Here is a 20,952-nt window from a genome sequence, read left to right as displayed (position 1 = left end):
CTTTTCTGGGCTGTTGAAATTGGACAAGATTTTTGTATGCACATAGGATACTGACATGCATTAAGATATGTTTTATGCGTGTGCATTTATGCCTCTATTTGCTATGTGTTGCACTGATTTGCACAAATTGGTTTTCTTGCATTAAGTAATGCACATTGTGGACTTCTCCTTTATGCTGTCCATTTTTGTTTTTGTCTTCCACCATTTGATTTGTACACTCTTGCAGAGGGAATTCGCTAGGTCACCCTCTTTTAAAAGAAGTGTGGTTGAATTTCTATAACTGAAAAAATGCTGTCTTTAGAAACGTGAAAATAATTAAAAATAGACACAGCAATATAAAAGGCTGGACTACAGTACTAAAATCGAGTGTGTGTTTATATTGCACGTTGGTTCATTACATGGCAAAAAGCAATATGTGCCATGGATGTTTTTGACACAGTTAAATGAATTTGCATCTAAATAATTGCAATCAGGAACTACTACAGACAGCACCCCCATCCACCCCCCAATATTGTCTATTCAATATTAGGTAATATCCCTTGTCTATAATTCTCTCCAGTTTTAGCGATCTTTCAATGATTCTTTTCCCATTTGAAATCGATGGTCTTATAGAATGAACATTCAAATCCTCTGCACGTTGTTTCTTAAAGATTTTTTTTTAATGCCCATACTTATCTTTTCATCTGCAGAGTAAGTTTTTTTTCGTCGTTGGTTGGTCATTATACGTTCTTCTTGATCTAGGAGAAATCAAAGTTTGCACCTGTGAGGTCCTTTCTCCACTTCCTCGTTTTCTGAATTCTTCCTGGTAGAGAGAATCTCTGATCGATATCTGGCCAGAGATAGATGGTTTATCTATTCATTTTTCCCCAGCAAGATGAATCTCAGTAGCTCTCAGTCTCTTTTCAGCAAGAGTTAAGAATATTGGTGAATCAAGAACCTCTATCGTTACATTCAAAGGATCTCTGGTTATACGCTTTTCTTGTGATTGTTTATCGAGCTCCTGAGGGGGCAGAGATGCCACTGACATTTCTGACTCTGATTGCTCAAATGAGTATTGAGAGAAGTCCATCAGGTCTTGGGACACTTGGGAGTCATTGCTAGTGATCAAGAGCACTGTTCTAGTGTTTTTTACTTCCCACTTGGTTTTATTGTTTCCGTTTGCAGCTGAAGATTTTTCCTTTGCACCTTCCTTGGACCATGTTTTGGTATCAAGTTTGTCTAGATTTTGCTTTTCGGTTTTCTTCTTTTTTTTCTGTGAGAACATAGAGAAATCTTGGTTTATTGCCCCTAATGGTTCTCCAGGTTTTTGGGGTGTTTCTGCATTCACGAGTGGGCTTGTTGTTTTCATACAGCACGCAGCCGGTTGGCTCTTTCTGACTTTCCCCTATGTCAAGTGTGATTTGTTCTTCAACTTGATTTTGACTGTGTTTTTGGGGTTCTAGGAGGTCTATTATGGTTGTCTTTAAGGCTATTCTCCCCAAACATCCTTTTGATTTTTCCCATCGTTTTTCTGTGAGGATCAGTTGTGTTTTTTGGCTCACTTGCACATATTCTATTTGTGGGTCTAGAACACTTTAAGGTGAAGCACTCGGTGCATCCAGCTTCTGTAGCCATGATAGAGTTTCCCTGTGTCATACTTCTTCGTAGCAGTAATGTATCCCTCCAAATATATCAATTTTGTGTGCATCATTGCCATCATTGTTGTGTGGTCCTTCAAGGTGTCATTTATTGCCTAGTATAATTTTGTGAATTGAGCCAAGGCAATTTTTAGCGTGGACATCACTGCCAGCAGGTCAGGTTTTCTGTTTTGATTTTCCTTTTGAAGGGATCCCTGATGAGGTTCTGACCCTTTATCCTGCTGGAATGAGACGCTTGGGTGCGGCAACAGGTTTGATGCTTGCTCTTTGCTGTATGTTTGCTCTTTGAGGTATGACACTTCTGCATCTTCACTTTGTTCCCCTCTTCTTATAGTCCTCGTCCCTTTGGAATCCAACACATTGAAGGCTCCTTTATTTGCCGTAGTATTTTGAGATGAGCTCCCCAGAGAGTCTAAAGTCAAATGTTGAGTATCCAGGACTTCCTTATTTCTTTCACTGAAGTCTGGGTCTCTATTTCAATGTATAGTGGTCATTGATAATGCGTTAGGGGATTTAATAGGAGTCAACATTATCAACGTTGTTCCAGGGCTCGCCTTTCTTCCATTCTGGCTTATAGCACAAAGTGGGTTAAGACGGAAGGACCGAGAACATTTCATCATTGAATATTCTTCATTAGTGAAAGTATGTTCTGATGAGGTTGTTTTCTTTCTGATTGTTTTCAGTAACTAAATGCCATCTTGTTGTTGTTCCTCCTAAACTCTGTGCTCCAGGTTCATATACCTCTTCCTCTTCCATCTATGGTTCCGATAGATCTTGTGCTCCCTCCAATATCTCAGCATCGGAATGTTCTCCAGCCGTGTCTACGGGCAGGACTGTCCTTGATTTAGAAAAATATGTTGCAAATTTCATTAAGCCAGCTGGTCTTTTTTTATAATTTTTCGATGGATTTGTGACACATTTTTTGCTTTTGCTCCATGCTTGTGTGATATTTTAGGAGCTGTAGCGCTTGACTTTTTACTGCCTCCAAGTTGTAAGGGATTATCAGAATTATTTGATTTACTTTTCAGATTCAGAGAATCCTGTCAGAATTTAAAGATGAATATACTTCCTTCTACTGGCATTTTAGATTTTTCCACCTTGCGTGATGCTTCCTGTACTTGCTGAGCATCATGTACAGAATTCTGAACGGCATTCTGGGCATGGTTTTCCGATCCAACTTTCTTGAATGGCTCATTTGTAATTTCCATTTCTAGCAGTATTTCAGCTGCTTCTGTAGTTGCTGTATTAATAGGATTTCCCCTATGATGTTTAAAGGCACAAATTCATGTGTTTCTGACATAATTAAGTCATGTGTATTTTGGCTTAGACTATTTGTTCTCTCCTGTCTGAGGAGGATTTTGCCATTTTGCCAAATGCGATAGATTGTGAGGTCGACATAGTGTTGTTGATGTTCTTAATAAGTTGAGTGTCAGCATCAGCTACTAACAGTATTTCTTTGGCAGAATTATTATTGCTGTCCCATTTTGTTTCAAGGGAAAGAAGGCCAGGAAGTTCGTGAAGAGAAAGCTTCGTTCTTGATGTTCCCACTGTCATATTTTTGATTGTGTATGCTTGTAAACTTTGCTCCTCCAGTTGAATACCTCCATTTCCTGACTGGTCTTCATTCACTATCGTCGTGTCACCTTTTTCAACGGTGGCTCGGTTTTGGAGTTCCAAATGCAGGGAGGTTTCTAACGGAGCCGAGGTTAGTCCCAGAAAGGGGCTACTCCTGGTGCTATTGTAAATATCCCTGGATGTTTTCGGGGTCGCATGCACGGCCAAGTGTGTAGATTGGGTAGGAACAGGAGTGGGGGAGGACATCAGTGAAATGTTTACCACGGTTACTTCATATTTAGTCTTACCTGCGGTTTGCTCCTCAATTTCATCTGGTGTATCAAGTAGAAGGTAGAGGAGACTGCAAAGACTGCAGTCATAAAAACTCTGCTGCCAAACTCTGCAACCCCTACGCAGTATTGTTGAGTTTTTGAGTGAAAGTCCACCCACACTGCAGCTGGCAGAGTAAACGGACCAAGGATCACATAGAAGGTAGAGAAGGCTGCACAAACTGCAGTCACAGAAACTCTGCTGCCAAACTCTGCGGCCGCTCCGCTGTATTGCTGGGTTTTTCAGTGAAAGTCCACCCACACTGCAGCTGACAGAGTAAACAGACCAAGGATCACGTAGAAGGTAGAGAAGACTGCACAGACTTCAGTCACAAAAAATCTGCTGCCAAACTCCATGCAAGATTTATGTCTGCTAGTTTTTTTCCCTTTATTTGAAGTGAGAGACTGGCTGTGTTGATAGGTGTTTTGTGTGTGAGTGCTTTGAGTGACTTTATTAAGACAGCAGTGAATAATTCTTTGTGCATAGATTTTGTAAATTGTAAATATCAATTCTTTGTTTAAGAAGAGAGATGCTGGTGGAAATTGCCTTGGAATTGTTATTCCTGGCTGGACTAAAGGTCCGTATGGTGTATTAGCTAGAGAGTGGGCTTGGCCTGCTGAGTTAAATGAGCAGTGGGATGAGACCTTGAGCAGCGCGGGACCGAAAGAGGTTGTGTCTTGTTTACATCAGGTTTCAGTGCAGATGGGAGTGGAATTTGCCTCGCTAGGGAGGCAAGGATGGACCCTCTTGCATGCATACAGTAGAATGCATCTGAGGAATGTGGCACTAGTGGCAGATGTTTTGCGTTTGGAAAAGGAATTAGCTGCTGAGAAACATATTTTATTAATCCAACAATTACAGTTGAAAATATTGCATGATAAGGCCTCTAAAAATAAAGAGGTTATTGAGAGAGCAGCTGTCCGAGTTGTGCGATAGAAATATTGGAAGCATAATGGAAGGTTGCTGCCATGATATTGCTACTGCAGGTACAGATTGGGATCCAGATAAGTGGGATGTGGATACTTGAGATTCTACTGGTTCAGACTGTAGCTCACAATTTGTGGCCTTTATAGTCAGGAGAAGTGGAGTTGAATGTATCTGTACAAGAAAATTATGCTAACTCGAGCCTATGGCAAAAGCAAGACAATAGGCGAGTTCCTTTTGGATTTTGGAGTCACAAATTACCCGAGGCTGGTGATAAGTACACTCCATTTGAGAAGCAATTACTAGCGTGTTATTGGCCCTTATTGACACTGAACAACTGACAATTGGTCATGATGTATTGATCAGAGCCAAAATCCTGATTATGTATTGGTTGTTGAGCTCTCCTAAGACACACAAGATAGGACATGCTCATGAAGCCAATATAATCAAACGGAAATGGTACATTCAAGACAGAGCAAAATCAGGAAAGAGTTGGGTTGCGAAACTACATGAACACGTGGATAATATACCATCCAAAGATTACATACCACAGGAAGTGACAGAAGTACATGAGTCTTCAGTAAAATGGAGAGTACCTTATGGGGATTTGACATTAGAGCAGACAGAACATGCCTGGTTTACCGGTGGCTCTGCTCGCTACATAGGAACTGAGCGCTATTGGAAAGCAGTGTCATGCAATCCCAAGACAAAAAAGATCTTAACAACGTCAGGGAAAGGGAAGAGCAGCCAGTTTGCAGAACTCTATACAGTATATCAAGACAATGTCATTTGTACACAGATTCATGGTCAGTGGCCAAAAGGCTAGCTGTATGGCAGCCGACATGGCAAACGAATGGGTGAAAAATGTATTCAACAAAACTGCGGGGAAAGGAACTTTTATTTAATTAATTTTATTGTTCATTTATATCATGCTAAATACCAGCAAGTGGTGTCTAAGTGCGGAAAGGGGATTCAAATCTGTGTTGCACTGCTTTGTCTTTCTTCCAAGACAAACACGTTGCCCCTGAGCTAACCTTCCTTCCCCTTCTGCTCTGTCAAGATATCTGGGAAATGCTATCACAAAGTGAAGTAACAGTGCATCATGTGGATGTGAACAGTACAACTGACTCATTGGAATGTTGGTTCAATGGGTATGGCCAAGTGGGCTCACCAGAAATGTGAACACATGGGAGAAAACGCTACTTGCAAGTGGGCACAAGCTCAGGGGATCACTATGCCTTTAGAGGTAGTGAAAACAATCATTTTGCAATGTCCTGTGTGGGGTAGAATGAAGGACAAGGCAGCAGCATGTATTTCCTTGATGAAATCAATTAAGTACAGGCGTTGTGCGTTTCTCTACTCCCTTTAATCAAATTTTATCAAGGGAAAGGGTCAAAGATGTTACTATGTGGGACCAAGTACATCCTTTTTAATAAAAGAAAGTACTTTGACATTATAAAAGTCCTTATATAGATACAAGTTCTTGGTTTGCGTAAATCGGTGCCAATTAGTGCAATAAGGCTAGAGCTTGGGCTACTATTGTGGTTGTCACAACAAATTAAAAATGTATTACACTGTATAGGAAGGTTATGAGCTTGGAAAGCCCAGGTTTAGGCTTTATCTTGGATAAAATAATGAGAAGGAGTTCTAACCTGCACCTTCAGACCTTTACTAAATGTTGCAAAAGGTTTATGCAAACAGACTTAAATGAAAGTGATTCACAATGGGTTGTGAAAAACAAATCAGAAGGTGGGATAAAATCGTGGATAGTGAAGATGTACTTAATTTGGAATGAAATAGTAATAGGTCCCTTTGGAATATCATCACGCCTGACATTAAATTATATTTAATGGAATTTCCATCTTAGGTATTTAGAGCATTGTATTTGAGATTTTGAATAAATTGATTTCCGATGTTGGAATATTCCACAAGAGTTAGGAACTTGTAGACTTTGCACCACATAATGTACATAAACTCTCTTTCATGTTGTAATGAAATGCCGGTCAATAGTAGCCATTCGAATACAGTACTTAGGTCCTTTTGTCAATTCTACCTCAAGAGTTATCACAAGCCACCTTTGGGATAGACTAATGAATGCAACACAAGTGTCCTCAGTACCTGTGTTGCTGAGATTTGTAATGGTTATTCCTACTAAATTGAAATTAGTTTAGAGACAAGGGAATTACATCGTACAACAAATATGTGAAAGTTATTAATGAATGAAATTAAGGCCTTTTGCCGTTATCTTCCTTTTTCGCCCTTTTTCTTCTTTTATATTGTATAGAATGATACATTGACCTATTTTGTTTTCTTTTAAAAACTAGATTGTAATTCTTTTCATTGCTTTCTTTTACTTTCGATTTAAATGATGAAGTGTAGAAAATCCTGTTGTTTGGTCTTAGAATGGATTAATTGATTTTATTCTATTAGTTGAATTATTGTTTCTATTAAGATTTGTTCAAATTCCATCCAAGGCCAATAAAGACGTCTTTGAGGCAAAAATCGTCTTCCATCTAGAAAATGTTGCACTTCCAGTACCTCACACCAAAAACTCTGCCTCATCTAGCTTCTGGGCGTGGCTCCCAAAAGCTTTGCTAATGCACCGCTCGAAATAGCAGTTCATGAACAGGATTCCTCTTCTAGACTCGGCGGATACACGAAAGAGTGCCCCTTTCGACCTTAAACTAGGATCATGGAACACCTGGGGCTATAAGCATTTAACTTCACTTAGTGACGTTAACTTGGGCTCCATCGACCCGTGGTGCTTCCAAGAGACCTGGTTGACCAAAACACCATCGCTTGACGGTTTTGACCTTCGCCTGGCCCCAGCATCAAAAGGTCCAGTGGGTAGACCGTCTTCGGGTTTGCTCACTGCATGCCGAATGGACAGAGGACTGACAATAGCAAATATTATCGTCTCGAACTACTCTCTACTGGCACTCCAGCTAACCTGGTCACTCTTCTCACCAGATAGGGAACTCCAACAGACGATTCCTATAGCAGTGCTCAACGTTTATTGGAATCCCGCTGCAATTGATCAAAAAAAATGTTTGGACCTAATTGAGAGCACAATCGACGAAGTAGGAGCCACCCAAAACATTTACCACATTATAATATGTGGGGACCTAAATGCTCTTTGCAACCTGAAAACCTCTAAGGAAATCTCGCCGGGCGAACAACGAGGAGAACTTTGGGTTAACTTGATGAACTCAAGAAACTTCTACAACCTCGACGTGGTATATAAAAACAGCACCCGACTTCCAACTTGGGTAAACGATAAATCAGAATCAACTATCGATTATACCTTTGTCTCTGAGCCTATCCTGTCTCTAAGGACCTCTTTTGACGTCCTCCAAACCTCATCTAGCGATCATAACATCTTGCTAACTACATGGAAATCATTTTACGCTAACCACGACAAGATGGAGGTTGCACTGGAACTAAATCCACAGAGAAACAGACTGCGTCTTATATCACACAGGATTAGAGACCTCACGACCCGTTACACAAACTCAATTTGTGTACCTAACATCAACCTTGTCGATTACGGCCCGTTGCTGATTCCATACAGAATGCCGAAAGGTAAAACCAACAAAAACCTTCAAACGCCCAGCCACTTATACGACAAACTTCTGGTCCAAAAACGATGTGGCTTTAGGAAAGCCAAAAGAATTGCAGAAACCCTTCCAATGGCTGAAAGAAAGCTAGTAATCAAAGAGGCCACCAGAGAATACAAAGCCAGGGTGAGAGGATACAGATGGAAATTATATCAGCATGACGCGGAAGCCATACTGAAATCAATTTGCTCCAACAACTCAAAGGACTTCTGGTCACTGCTGAACAAATCATCCTCACCAAATGGACCGGAAGTTATGAACAGTATCTGTGAAGCCACCTGGGAGTTCACTTCAGATCACTCTTCCAACTGTCCAGTTCTAACCCATTTGAGCACATTCTCCCGCAAATACCCACGGTCGGTCTTAAACACTGGAATCAGACAGAAAGCTGGTCAAAAGTGGATGATTTGGACGACATTTGTGACATCCTCAAAAAATTGAAAAAATCTCGAGCACCAGGCCCCGACGGTATTACAAACTTTGACTTTGATTTAAAATCACACCCGGAGGAATGGGCTAAATTAATAAAATCAGTGTTTACGAGATGTGTGGCTTCACAATCTGTTCCCCCTTCATTGCTATCCGCAATAGTGGTCCCTATCTACAAAAATGGAGATAAACAAGATCCTATAAACTAACGACCAATTGCTTTACTGGACCCTATAGGAAAAGTCTTTGGATCACTGCTTCTGGAAACATTTCAAACTTGGGCCTTGCGAGCCCCATTTATCGACAACTTTCAAGCTTGCTTCAAAAAATCCTTGGGGACAACGATTAACATCTTTCTACTAACTATCTTAAAAAATAAAGTGAAGGGGGGCTGCCCTAAACTATACATGGCTTTTATAGACTTCTCTAATGCCTTCGAAAGAGTCGATTGTACTAGACTCTGGGAAAAACTGACTTCGTGGGGTTGCCCTAGCGAAATCCTAAATCCCATCAAAGCACTCCACACAGATAGCAATATCAAAGTATGGCTAAACCAACAAGGAAGCTTATCTGCCCAAATTGAAACAAAAGGAGGTGTTAAACAGGGCTGCCCGCTAGCCCCGGCCCTCTTCCTTGCCTATATGGGAGACTACCAATACTCAGAGGCCCTGATTAGATCCTTCTCGCCTAAACTTGCGCAAACAAACATCAGCAGACTACTGTACGCGGATGATCTTATCCTATTAGATCTGACGCCTATAGGCCTTCAGCGCCAACTGGCCAACTTGCACCAATTTTATTTTGAAAACAATCTAGAAATTAACATCGACAAGACTAAAATCATGGTGACGGAACGCTCCACCACAAAACTGGAAAAATTCAACTGGTCTCTAGATAAAACCAAAATTGAAAAAGTCAAGAAGTTCAAATACTTGGGCGTAACCCTGGACAACTCAGCAAAAGACTTGGCCATGCAAGAATCTTTGTTCAACAAAATCTGAAGCTTGGCAACAAAAGGCAAAGCAATAGATAGAACATTTGGCAAATTTTCTACCATTCCTTTACTGAACTTCTATAAACTAAAAGCGGTTCCCATCATGACGTATGGTTCTGAGGCTATGCCGGGCCTACCCAAGACTCTCTGGCCCAAACTAGAGGCCTACTTTTGGAGGACGGTTTTTGGCCTCCCAGATTCAACCCCTGTCGCACTGATACGTCGAGAACTCAGTTTGCTTTCCCTTCAGGGCACAGTTGACTGCAACACGCTGATGCTCTACAGAAAAGGTATTCTTCCAAACTGTTCCTTTCTCCACGGTCTAGTGCGGAAAGAAATCCAAATCGCAAGCTGCAAAATGCTAAACCGATGGGAAAAAGAAAACCAAGCTTTACTAAAATGTATTGAATGTACAGAAGATGACTTGATCAATAACCCGACAAGGATAACCAAAAAAGTAAAAGAGTTGGATTGGATGCGCACTCTCGACGCATTATCCAACTATAAACTTGCTTCTCATTTGCCTTCGGCATGGAAGAAACTAAATGACCTCCAGAACTACATCAAAAAATGTCTCAGTCGATTGGCACGTAACCTTATACTCAGAGAAAGACTAAACCTTCTAGACACCAATGAAATACGTCACATCAGAGATCGTTATCTGACTAACATCTGCAGATTCTGTGACAAAGAAACAGAGACCATTCGCCACTTATTATTGTCGTGCCCCAATATGACGCAGATTTGGCTTCCCTACATGAAACACCTTCTTCGACAATCTTCAACAACTGATGAAGAGATATGGTGGAAAAGGATGATCAGCAGAGACCGAACGTCTTGGCCACCAGCGACATTCAAGATCCTTCAACAATTAGTGGAAAAACTTGATTTGAAACGAAACCTACTAAGACTTTGCTAACTAAGACTTTTCCTTCTCCCCTTATTACCCTTTTCCTTTTCCTCTCCTTTTACCCCAACAACATCAAAAATTCTTTGAAGCGCAAGACTCCAATTAGAGTGACAATACGACGACAAAGAAAACGAAAACTGAAGATGTTGTAAAAAAAATCAATTATTTGATTAAACTCAACAATAAAAAAAATGTTATTAAACATTTTGTATAAGGTTTAATTTGTACCAAAAACACAATAAATTAAAAATGAAAAAAACATTGAAAAAATAGTACGTCTCCACATATTGTAATGATTACGCGAAATCACTGTTTCTGAGCTCATGAACACTCGTAAACTCGGGAGCTATTGGAATCAAGATGTTGATAACACTAAAATATATTAGAAAAAGAAATTAAACCTACACCTTGTAAAATGCTATTCGGGATTGACATGGGCCTAGATATATTGGGGGGCATTTTATTTAAGTAGCAACCACCTGAGCAAACCTGGTATTAATGAAACACTGGAAAGACTGATGCAAGAGGTACAGTGGTATGGTGAGATATATTGCTATCAGTGCAATGGGACACAACACAAGGACGTGTACCATACACAGCATTGATTCGAGGAGCCACAATCATTCCAATAAGATGCATAGTTCAAGAATTGTGGACCAAGAGAAGACATTTTCAGATTGCTTACATTTTGTGACTAAGTAAACGTGCCTGTTTCTGAATGTGAAATTCAATACAGATTTAGAAAACAAATATGCAAACCAGTCTTATTCCAGACACCATGGGTCACATTCCAGCCACAATTGCAAGACAACATCCCCTCTATGTGGGAACACAAGCAACCTCGTGTTCCAGCTGTGTTGGGCCTCAACAGTTAGGTACAGTTTCATTCCCTAGGTACAGCCAACAGGAAACCCCATCCAGGCACACAGTGGCCCACTAAGAAAAAATCACTACCACTAAAAAGAGTAATGACCGAAACCTTTGAATCAAGCACCACCCAGGTTCTGTGGTTAGTTCACTGCATGTTTGATAACACAGTGGACAGACTCTGTGGCAATGCGTGTAGGAAGCGTACATCACCTTGGACCAGTCTCCCATTCTCCAGATGTAGCACTTGGAGTAGTCCTCACAGTCTTCCATCTCCTTTGGTCTGGTGGACAGCACACACTTTTTTCGGGGATTGGTGCACCTCACGGTCCGATGTCGCACGCCCTTGCCACATTTCAAAGAGCACTAAACAGAAAAACATGAATTACAAAAATGTTCCATTGCAAACAATTGGTTATGTCCATAACCAGCGGAGATAACCACACAGTCTCAAAAGAACAACGTAGGAACATACAAGAAGCCAGGGAAGTAAATGCCTTTCCAAAAGGAAATTTGCGATTTGAAATCGGAATCACTGGCGTGTAATTATTTGGAATGTGTTTACTTTTGGGAAATTAATTGGATACGTCGTATGTGCGAGTAGAAATACACTGACCTCTATTTGATATAATGCGTAACCATGTCATAAAGTCTCCCTATGTAAAAAAAAAATGTGAGCCTATACACATGCAGGTAAAACAACACCATCATTTGTGAGTTTCAAAGGCAAAGGCAATTTGAGTAGGAAGCTGCCACATTTAAATAACTAATGACACCGGCTTCGTGCGGGCAGTGCCGACCCCAGGTCTGACAGTGCCCTATGCGAGGTTTTTCAGTTTGCCCCCGGCCTTGCTCTGTCCCACCCTCCCTATTATTCTGACAGCACTGGTCAGAGGTGTCCTGATTCTAGGGGCTGCCAGAAGAGCCTACACCAGCCATTAGCTTACGGGGTCTGTTGGACGGGATCGGCCACTTGCCCACAAATAAGGACGCCCAGCTGGAGGGTCAATGGAACAGAACTTTCTTTATTCTCAACGTAACAGGAACTGAACTGTTGGGCACTCTCCCTCCTCCCACTGCCCGCCATCACTAACTACGGCCACCTCACTTGGAGGGCTTGTATTCTTCCAATGGGGTTTGCATTGTTGGATTGTTGAGTGAGTTGTGAAGTGAGTTCCTCATCGGAACAAGAAGCCTGGTCCTTATGGGGGGAGTCTCTCACAGGGAAATCCCACTTGCCTCTACCCCTAGGGAGGATATTGCATAGTAGGTCCCCCTCCCAAGCCTCATAAGGAAATGCTCCCCCCTGGGGAGAAGCAACTGAATCCCACGATTTGTCACAAAATCCACATGCTTCTTAATTATAACATTATTGCATCCTGCCTTTCATAACAGGAAAACAAAACAAAGTAAATTACAAACGGCAGGCATGGGTTAGAGAACTGCTAGATCAAATATAAGACATAACAGGGAAGGGACAGGACCATTTATATTGGATGTATTGCAGACCAAGTGAAATACATCAAATACAACTCAACAACTGTGCGAGTGGGAAGTGCAATCAGCAATACAGGGCTGGTCAGCTCATAACATCAAAGAATAAAGTGGGGGCAGCAACACACTTCATAGGGGGCGATTACAGGAAAAGCCAGGAACATTCAAGATCAGGGTGGGCTTTAATAACCCGGATCAGTGGTGAAGGGACGGCACAGTCGAGCAGGAATTGTAAAGGATTTACAAACCCTGAAAGCGGGCACTGAATCCTGGTTGGTGGTGGAAAACAATTCCAGAATGGGATGAGATGTGTCCATGATCTAGGGGGAGGACACAAACTGCCTGCAAGATGGTGCAAAACTGCAATGCATGTAACACAAATTCAACACATTCTAGAACAGAAAGAGAAGTGCAATAAAGTCCAGGGATTTAGGATGATAGCCTCAGGAGCGCCATATGTAAGCAATCGTTGTGCTGGCGAAATGCTCCTTATGTTTCAGAGAGCCTTGGAGTGGAGACAGAGACTTTGAGTGTGATGGGTATCAGGGATTATGACCTGCCCCAGGGCAGATCAACCTTTTTTGAATGGATCTGATGGGCGGTATGCCCCAGACAGGGGCACCAGCTTGCTCTCCCACAAAATGTTTAGCCCTTTCTTATTGGGCTATGAACCACATCCACTCACTCTACTCCCTTATCTAGGCCATGCCCAACTACCTTTTCCACAGTCTAGAGTGGTTAAAAAGAGAAGGGGAAGATTTCTAGCCTTTTATTTGTCTTGGGCAACTTCAAGCTCCCCCCCCCCACTGAGTAAACCCCACCCCCCCCCACCAGCTATTATCAATGACATTTTCCAAATTCTTCCTACTGTCCCTATTGTCGCCAACTATGTAACTATCTGGCGAGGTGTGGGCTGAGGTATCAAAAGTCACAGGTGGCGACTGGAACCTTTCTATGGGTACAACGTGCAATCAACAGTTTCCTGGCACTTCGGGAGGGCATCAGTGATACATTTGGTCTGTGCAAGGATGCAATAGCACACAAAAGCACATTTCCTTGAAGTGCTCCTAGGATTTTCCTGTAGGCTGTGGGACAGCATCCTGTTCATGTGCCCAAATCTTGCTTCCACCCCCTAGCAGCTTCAAACTCCAACGGGTGACACCACAGAGAAGGGCTCCCACAGCAAAGAAGCCGAGGCGATGGCCTGCAACCACAGATAATGCGCATTTACACGTTTTAGATCACCCCATTCCACCTACTGGATCCCTTTACCTAGCAGACAGGGTGTCCTGGATACAGGAGAGACCTTGCTCAAGATGGGGATAGCTGGAGTAAGCAAAAAGACAAGCACGCCAAAGTGTACATGGAGTGAGGCACATAGAGCTTAAATAGTGAGGGGACAGCTGTCTGCGTGCACCCACCACTGCTATCACTAGTTTCCTGGCCACTGCCACTTGCTCTGACAGCAACCCCTGATAGAGACGTCTGCTCATGCCCCTGGTTGCCCCATGGCAGCACAATTTGCACCTCTGGATCTCACACTGCTGAGCCTGTCACACTGCCTAAAGTCAACAGAGGTTTCCCAGAAGGATGTGAAATGCAGAGAGCCACAGGGTCCAGTGGAGAGCAGCAGGGAGCTGCATCATGCATAGCTGCGGAGAGTGAGGTGGCTGCAACCATTCCATGACCACCACAGGGCCCTGATTGTGGTGCAGCCCAGGTTCCAGCTCAGATGCCTCTCCATGCCCCCTTTCCCGTTGTGAAGCTGGCGGAATGGGAATGCTAACTTCAAATAGGGTTCTTTCTGTCGGCAGAAAACCGGTGGATTAATGAGGCCGATTTATTCACAATTCACCTATGTGATGTCAATGAATCTGAAAGTGGTACAAAGAAAGTTTAAAAAAGATAACACTTTTTACGGTTCACTTTTCAGAGCAATTTCGTGTATGGTTTATACACGCACAATCTGAGAGCCGCATATATTTATTTGTCATTAATTTCTAAATGTCTTTATAGGAAACCCTACAATGTCATTGCTGCAACCAACCATCTGTATTCCTAGATAAAATGTGTGTCCAGTGATTTCAACACCCAATGAAGCTCAATAATGTGCACTTTGATGCACCTCGCAATGTAAAACATTGTCGGATGTACATAGATGTGCTGAAATTTCTGTATGTGGTGTGAAGGGAACATAATGCATTGACCACAAATTCCTGTAGTTACCGGCTTGCATTCACGGTGTCTGATGGGAAATACTTTGCTAATATGCAAACGGTGCATTGTTCAAGATGATCTCAGTGCGCCCCATGCTTGAACATGAATCCCAAGTATTGTAGCTTAGGCACTCACGTTTTCCTGCCTCCATCCTCCAAATGCTGCTCTTGCTGCATGTTGCTCTTCTAATCAGTGTTTAGAAACCTCATTAGGCATGAGCCACTCTGGGATTATATTGAGCAGTGAACCATTGAAACATTGCTAAGGCTGGTCCTTGCAGGCCCAACATTAGAAGGATCATGCATGTCAACGTCCAGATTTTTTGAAGATATGTCAACATCCTGAGGCACCATCGACCATGCAGCACTGTCAGTTTGCTTCCCATGAGGCAGTCATCTAGGGGGGCTCTTACCTGGATAGAATATTACATTGCAGGGATATCATACCTTGTGGTTCTCCCGCCACATGAATCCAGTGGAAGAGAGCTGTCATTTGTGTGCCCCACAGTTCCATTCTTTGTTCAAATCTGTATCTGAGTTCTCTAGAAGAACTTGATTGGTCCTGTGGTTTTAGCTCACTTATGCATTCTGATGACGCCTATATTTCCCATAGGATGTGATTGCATAGTTTTTGAACTTCAAGATTAGAGAAAATAGAGTGAATTTAATTGTTATTATTGTTATGGTATTTAATGAGTGTGGACCTAACTTTGGGCGGCAATGCAGTGCTTTACAAATCATTTGGGGAAAGATACAGAGAGGGAAGCAGCGTTACATGGGAGATGGACGCTGGCAATGGGGGCAGGGAGCGGCCGGCAATTGGCAGTAAGGAATCTACAAGCAACCAGGGCAGGATACAGGTCGAGCAGATCACCGGGTCTTAGGATAGGTGGGGAGTGGAGGAAGTGTGGACCTAGGTGTTAGAGATTAACAAAAAGAAAATGGAATATAATCCTTCCAAGATAGAGGTGATTAGGTTCTGTTTTGAGTGCTTCCCAGGATTCTTTCATCTGGCCTGAAGCATCGTGCTTCCATCCTACATCGGTTTTTCCAGTTCATTAGCAGGGAGTACGACTTAATGTGTAGGTCATCAAATATAGCTTATTCAATCTTCAAACATGAGATAACTGGGCAGATCCAGACAAACATTGCTCAGCAACTAATACCCCAGGCAGATTTTGGACACGAGGGGTTCGGCGAATCCTGAGGGAGCATGAGCACTGCAATTATTCATGGGCAGTCATGACTGGTGAATATTTTCAGTGGAGGGGTAAATTATCTCTCCAAATAAGTGCAAGTGACAGAGCATAGACAAAGAGCCACAAATAATGTAAGGAAATTGGGGGTTTCCCTCCATCTAGGAAATGGTGTAAAACATAGGTTGGAATGGTGCATATTACAGCAGTTTTTGAGAAAGAATGTGTAAAAAGCAATACCATTTATAATTGGTTGGTAAAACAAGATAAAATAGATGAGACTGTGCCTGCAATATATGTCAGCATGGTCACTGTATTTTACTTTCATGATGCTTGATGTGGCCCCACGCTTCCAGCCAAGCAAACCACATAACTACCGGTTCTTGCACAGACCCTCATTCACCTGTATACACACACACTCACACGTACTCATATGATGGCATACAGACGCACTCCAATGCATGTGCGCACACATTCCTAGAGACTCACTCAAATATACACACGTTTGAAACACACATGCATGAAAACCTACAAACACTTTCAAACTTACCTTCACAAGTGTTGATTGATATCTTCTACCTAAGGTGCCATCATATGCTGCCTCAGGTGGTCCGGTGGGCCCTGTCGTGTGAACTGTCACAACAGGTCATGTACCATGAAACAATAGAAAGCCCAAGGAGGAAGCCACACGTTATGCTGTATGCCCGCATGAGTGGGAAATTCCTGTTGCCGACTACCGGCAATGTACACATGTGCATGTGATGGCAATGGGGGATGGATGAGAAAAGAGGAAGGCTCCAAGAGGGTGGTTGCCCCATCACCCCCGCGGATTCGACACTGTCACCTACCACATGGTCGGAGCATTGCCTCCAATGTAATTGTAGCACTTGGAAAGCACTACCACAGTTCCCCCACACCCTGGTCTGTGCACAGGTTTCCAGTGGGAAAGCCTGTACAATGTAAGGGACAGTGATGTGTTAGCACAGAGGATATCACGGGAAATGCTCTCATTTCCTGGTAGATACGATTCCCAAGCCACGCCCTCTATATGTAAACCTGTGGGTGATGTAATGCCCTCTATCCGCAATCAGTGGTTACTTGGCTGTCCTTTTTGAACCTTGCCCCAAACCTATTCAATTCCCTGCCTAGTAGGATACATGTTATCAATGACCATTTCATCTTTTGAAAGTCATTAACGATTAGGCTCTTTCCTGTTTTAACCCCTGGCTTTTCTCCACCACTGGCAACATCTGGCGAGTCTACAACCCCGAGTTGCTTCTGGGCATGCGTTGCCCTTAGTAAGGGTTGGACTAAACTAAATCAGGGCTGTGCACTGCGGGAGGAATAGTGGCCAAGACTGCACAGTCCTATGCTCCACTCCAATTCAGTCATTGCAAAATCAATGCATGTAGATACGTGACTAATAAATAACAGTGTCTCTTGGGAAATGTAGACCGGTGCATTGGGTGTGTTTGTGCTTTTCAAGAATGTGAAGATGTAAAAGCCCCGCAGGGCAGTGCAGCAGAAAAGGGGCATCAGCCTCCACACCCTCCTGCACGTCACTCAGGGTAATGTTAATGAATAACGGAACCATTATTTTATGGCGCAGGATTTGTTGGTCAGAGTTGTTGATGACGCACAATCACGCTCAGGGTCCTCCTCCATTAACTATGTTTCTCAATCATTTATGAACTGGACGGGAAATTATTACACCTTCTTATTTTGTATTATACAGGTTTTGATAGTATGCTGAAATGATGTTGATTTTATCATACTCAAGAGCATGTTACTAATGCTGATTAGTATAAAAGAAAACATTCACCAGCTGTGAACTAGTATCCTGCAGAAGACGAAGAAGGGGGTGATGCAGATCATTAACCTTCAGTTTTTCATTGAAACAGGTGTTGGTTGCATTTATATGGAGATTGTCATTTTATTGTGAATATATTGGAAGAACAGGAATGTCGAGGGAAACATTGATCTAAGGGGGCGAGCGCTTTAAACTAAAGACGATTAACATATACACGTGCACAATTACATTATTAAGCATCACTGGAAGGAGTGGTGGGCCCAGGTAGGGAAGATCTGGGGGGCGTGGGGTGGTGGGCTTGGGGTGGTGGGTGGTTTAGGGGAGGGATGGGGAAGCTCCCACCTTAGCAAGAGCTGAATGTTAAGCTGAGCTTTAGAGAGGTCCCCAGGTGGACTGGCTTTGACTGTGATTGACTGTGGGTTCCAGTGGAGCAGTGTGAGTAGGGAGTAAGAGCAGAAGCGAGAGGACCTAAGAAACACTATTAACCGTCAGTAGGGTTACCAAAGTAACAGAAACACACCCTTTGCAATGAACTGCTCCTCATGTCTGTATCTGCTGGCCCAATTTGTGCCTGGCTAGGCCGTGCTCCATGCTTGTCTCCTGGGGGATATAAATAAGTGAAGACACAGACAACAGGGTGTGTTACTCTTGTAGTCATAGGGCCTCATTCCGAGTAGGGCGCAAAGGGATACCGGGCACCCTTAAGAACATTGGTGCCGGTATTGGTGCTAGTCATGGTGCTAATAGCGCCATGACTAGCACCAACCTTGGAATGAGGCCCATTGTTGTGTTTATGTATTGTGCATGTGTTTGGATAAAGGATTTACCTATTCTTATGGACTATCCTATCCCTCAAAACATGGGGCTGGACAGAATACAGAACAATGGGCAAAGCCTCCCCTGCCCAGGACTGGACTGGTGAGGTGAGAGCCCATTAAGAGAAGAAAGAAAACGGTTAGCACTAACTATTAAGGGAAGGAGAAAAAGTAGGAGGTTGTTTGTACTAACTCCATGAGGCCTGTGGAATCGTGCAGCTCTCTGGGGCTACATGAAAGTTAATTGCTGGGCTGATCCTGGGCCCTGGGGCCACCGTGGATATGAATTTATCCTGGGCATTACGGCAGTGAACGCAGCACTCCTCACGGGTACTGTTCACCACTGGGGTTATCTCCTGGCCCCTCCTTAGTAGGTGGTGCTGGGTAGAGGGTAAGGTCTGTTTTGTCCGCCCCATCCCAAGGCTCTATCGTGTACCCCTCTTAGAGAGGGTGGGATGATGGGGTTAATCTCCAGGGGTAGCGTCGTGCCCGGGTAGATAAGGGCAAAGGAATGGGAAGGTACCATAATATGTTTTGTTTAGTATTGTTTTGTTTGAATACAAAGGGATTTTTCTTGGTGTCAGTGTCACAGTTTATGAAGTGATGTAGGAAGTCAGGGCATAACCCAACCCATGTTTGATTTGATATCTTCCATTGCACGTGACTGAGCACCCCTTCCTGTCGAGACTTCTTGGTAGTAGATGTTGTTCCAGTGGGGCCCAATCCTGGCCTGGGAAAGGACCGTGGGTGCACTTGCCCAGGTCAGGGTCAGAAAACACAAGGGCTACATGTCACAGAAGACATCACAAAGTATATCATGTCCCACAGGCCCAGTGAAATTCTATTTGCATTAGCACATTGCACAAGAAAAGGGGACTATTCTGCAGCAGGGTAATGAGGAAGAGGCACTATAGCCACTCCATACTCCTCAGATGTGTCCCCTCGTATCCACTGGCTGATAGATGCCACCAAAGCCCTTCTGCCCGCAGATGCCCCACCAAATGTACCCAGCAGACTGTCAAGCACCTTCGAATGTATGCCCTGTCCAAATCCACCAATATTGCTCTTTTAATATCCAACCAATACCATTCTTCTTCCTCATGAGAGGAGGGTTGTGGAAAAAACACTGTTACTACCACGTCCTGCGACTGATGGGAATGAAAGTGGACTTTAGGAATTGACTTCCTGTCGCATCTCTATACCAGTGCATCTCTATACCAGCCTGCTTACATAATAAGGCTCCAAATTCTCCTAACCTAGCTGAGGTAATAGCCACCAAGAATACTACCTTCAAAGTCAGGTATTGTAGATCCACCTCCCCCAAAGATCCGAAGGGCACCTTCTGTAAAGACTGTAACAACAATGGCAGAACCCATGCCGGCGCCCTCAGCTGTCCCATTGGCCCTGACTGAGTGACGTTTTTGAACAAAGTATTCACGAATGCCTCAGCCTCATGCCCAAGACCTCAGGGTTCTCTAAATGCTCTATGGCAGCCCACTGTGCCCCAAGGGATGACACTGAAAGCCTCAAATCAAACCCTCAAAAAGTGCAGAATCAAATTAACAGGACACCCCACCAGTGCTACAGCCTTCTTAAGGCATCAGGAAAAGAAAGCTGGCCAGAGAAAATATTATGCCTTTTTGGTTGCCAGCTTTTTTTTTATATTACCACCAGTTGAGATGTTAAACCTTGCCTCCAACAACCCTCCCTTTCAACTTCCAAGCCCCCCATTGGATTACTCTGAGAACCCTGGGAGAAATCCCTAGTACTACTGGACCTTGATCCTCTGGCACAATCTTACATATCCCTATTCAGACAAGTCAAGTCCCTAGGTGACAACATCAGCCGCCACCTACCCGACATCATCATGCTTAGAGTGGGACTGGATAGTGGTTCCTGCTCACACTGCCCCCTGGGCCAGCATCACTTTGCTGGTGATGACCCCCTGCTGTATTGTGTTGTAATGTGCTTCCTAGCTGAGTGGATGACATCACTGCTTAATGGAATGTAGTGATGTCAGTGTGAGTGGAGTGTTAGTGTGTGAGGGTTCTATGCTTGGCAGTTGGAGTTATGCTGACTTGGAAAGGACATGCCAATGTTTTGTTCCTGGCATTGAACTACAATAAATCTACTTAATAACTTACCTGCTGGCTCGGGTG

The 20,952-nt window shown here is 43.3% G+C and overlaps 1 protein-coding gene and 1 long non-coding RNA gene across 5 annotated transcripts in view; one reads left to right on the top strand and one right to left on the bottom strand.

Moving 5' to 3' along the window:
- The window catches only part of ADAMTS19 (ADAM metallopeptidase with thrombospondin type 1 motif 19), a 2,156,963-nt gene that overhangs the window by 91,237 nt on the left and 2,044,774 nt on the right, over nucleotides 1-20,952 (bottom strand). The window contains exon 21 of the mRNA XM_069625625.1: nucleotides 11,476-11,628. Within this exon, the coding sequence (XP_069481726.1) occupies nucleotides 11,476-11,628 (153 nt within the window). The remainder of the gene's footprint in view (nucleotides 1-11,475; nucleotides 11,629-20,952) is intronic.
- The window catches only part of LOC138510148 (uncharacterized), a 198,000-nt gene that overhangs the window by 19,018 nt on the left and 158,030 nt on the right, over nucleotides 1-20,952 (top strand). The gene's annotated exons all lie outside the window — the stretch shown is intronic.

The sequence above is a fragment of the Ambystoma mexicanum genome, chromosome 6p (genome assembly GCF_040938575.1).
Source record: "Ambystoma mexicanum isolate Mex_15411 chromosome 6p, UKY_AmexF1_1, whole genome shotgun sequence".
Lineage (NCBI taxonomy): Eukaryota > Metazoa > Chordata > Amphibia > Caudata > Ambystomatidae > Ambystoma > Ambystoma mexicanum.
Note: the sequence above shows the minus strand (reverse complement) of the source record. Positions and strands in the feature narration are given on the sequence as shown.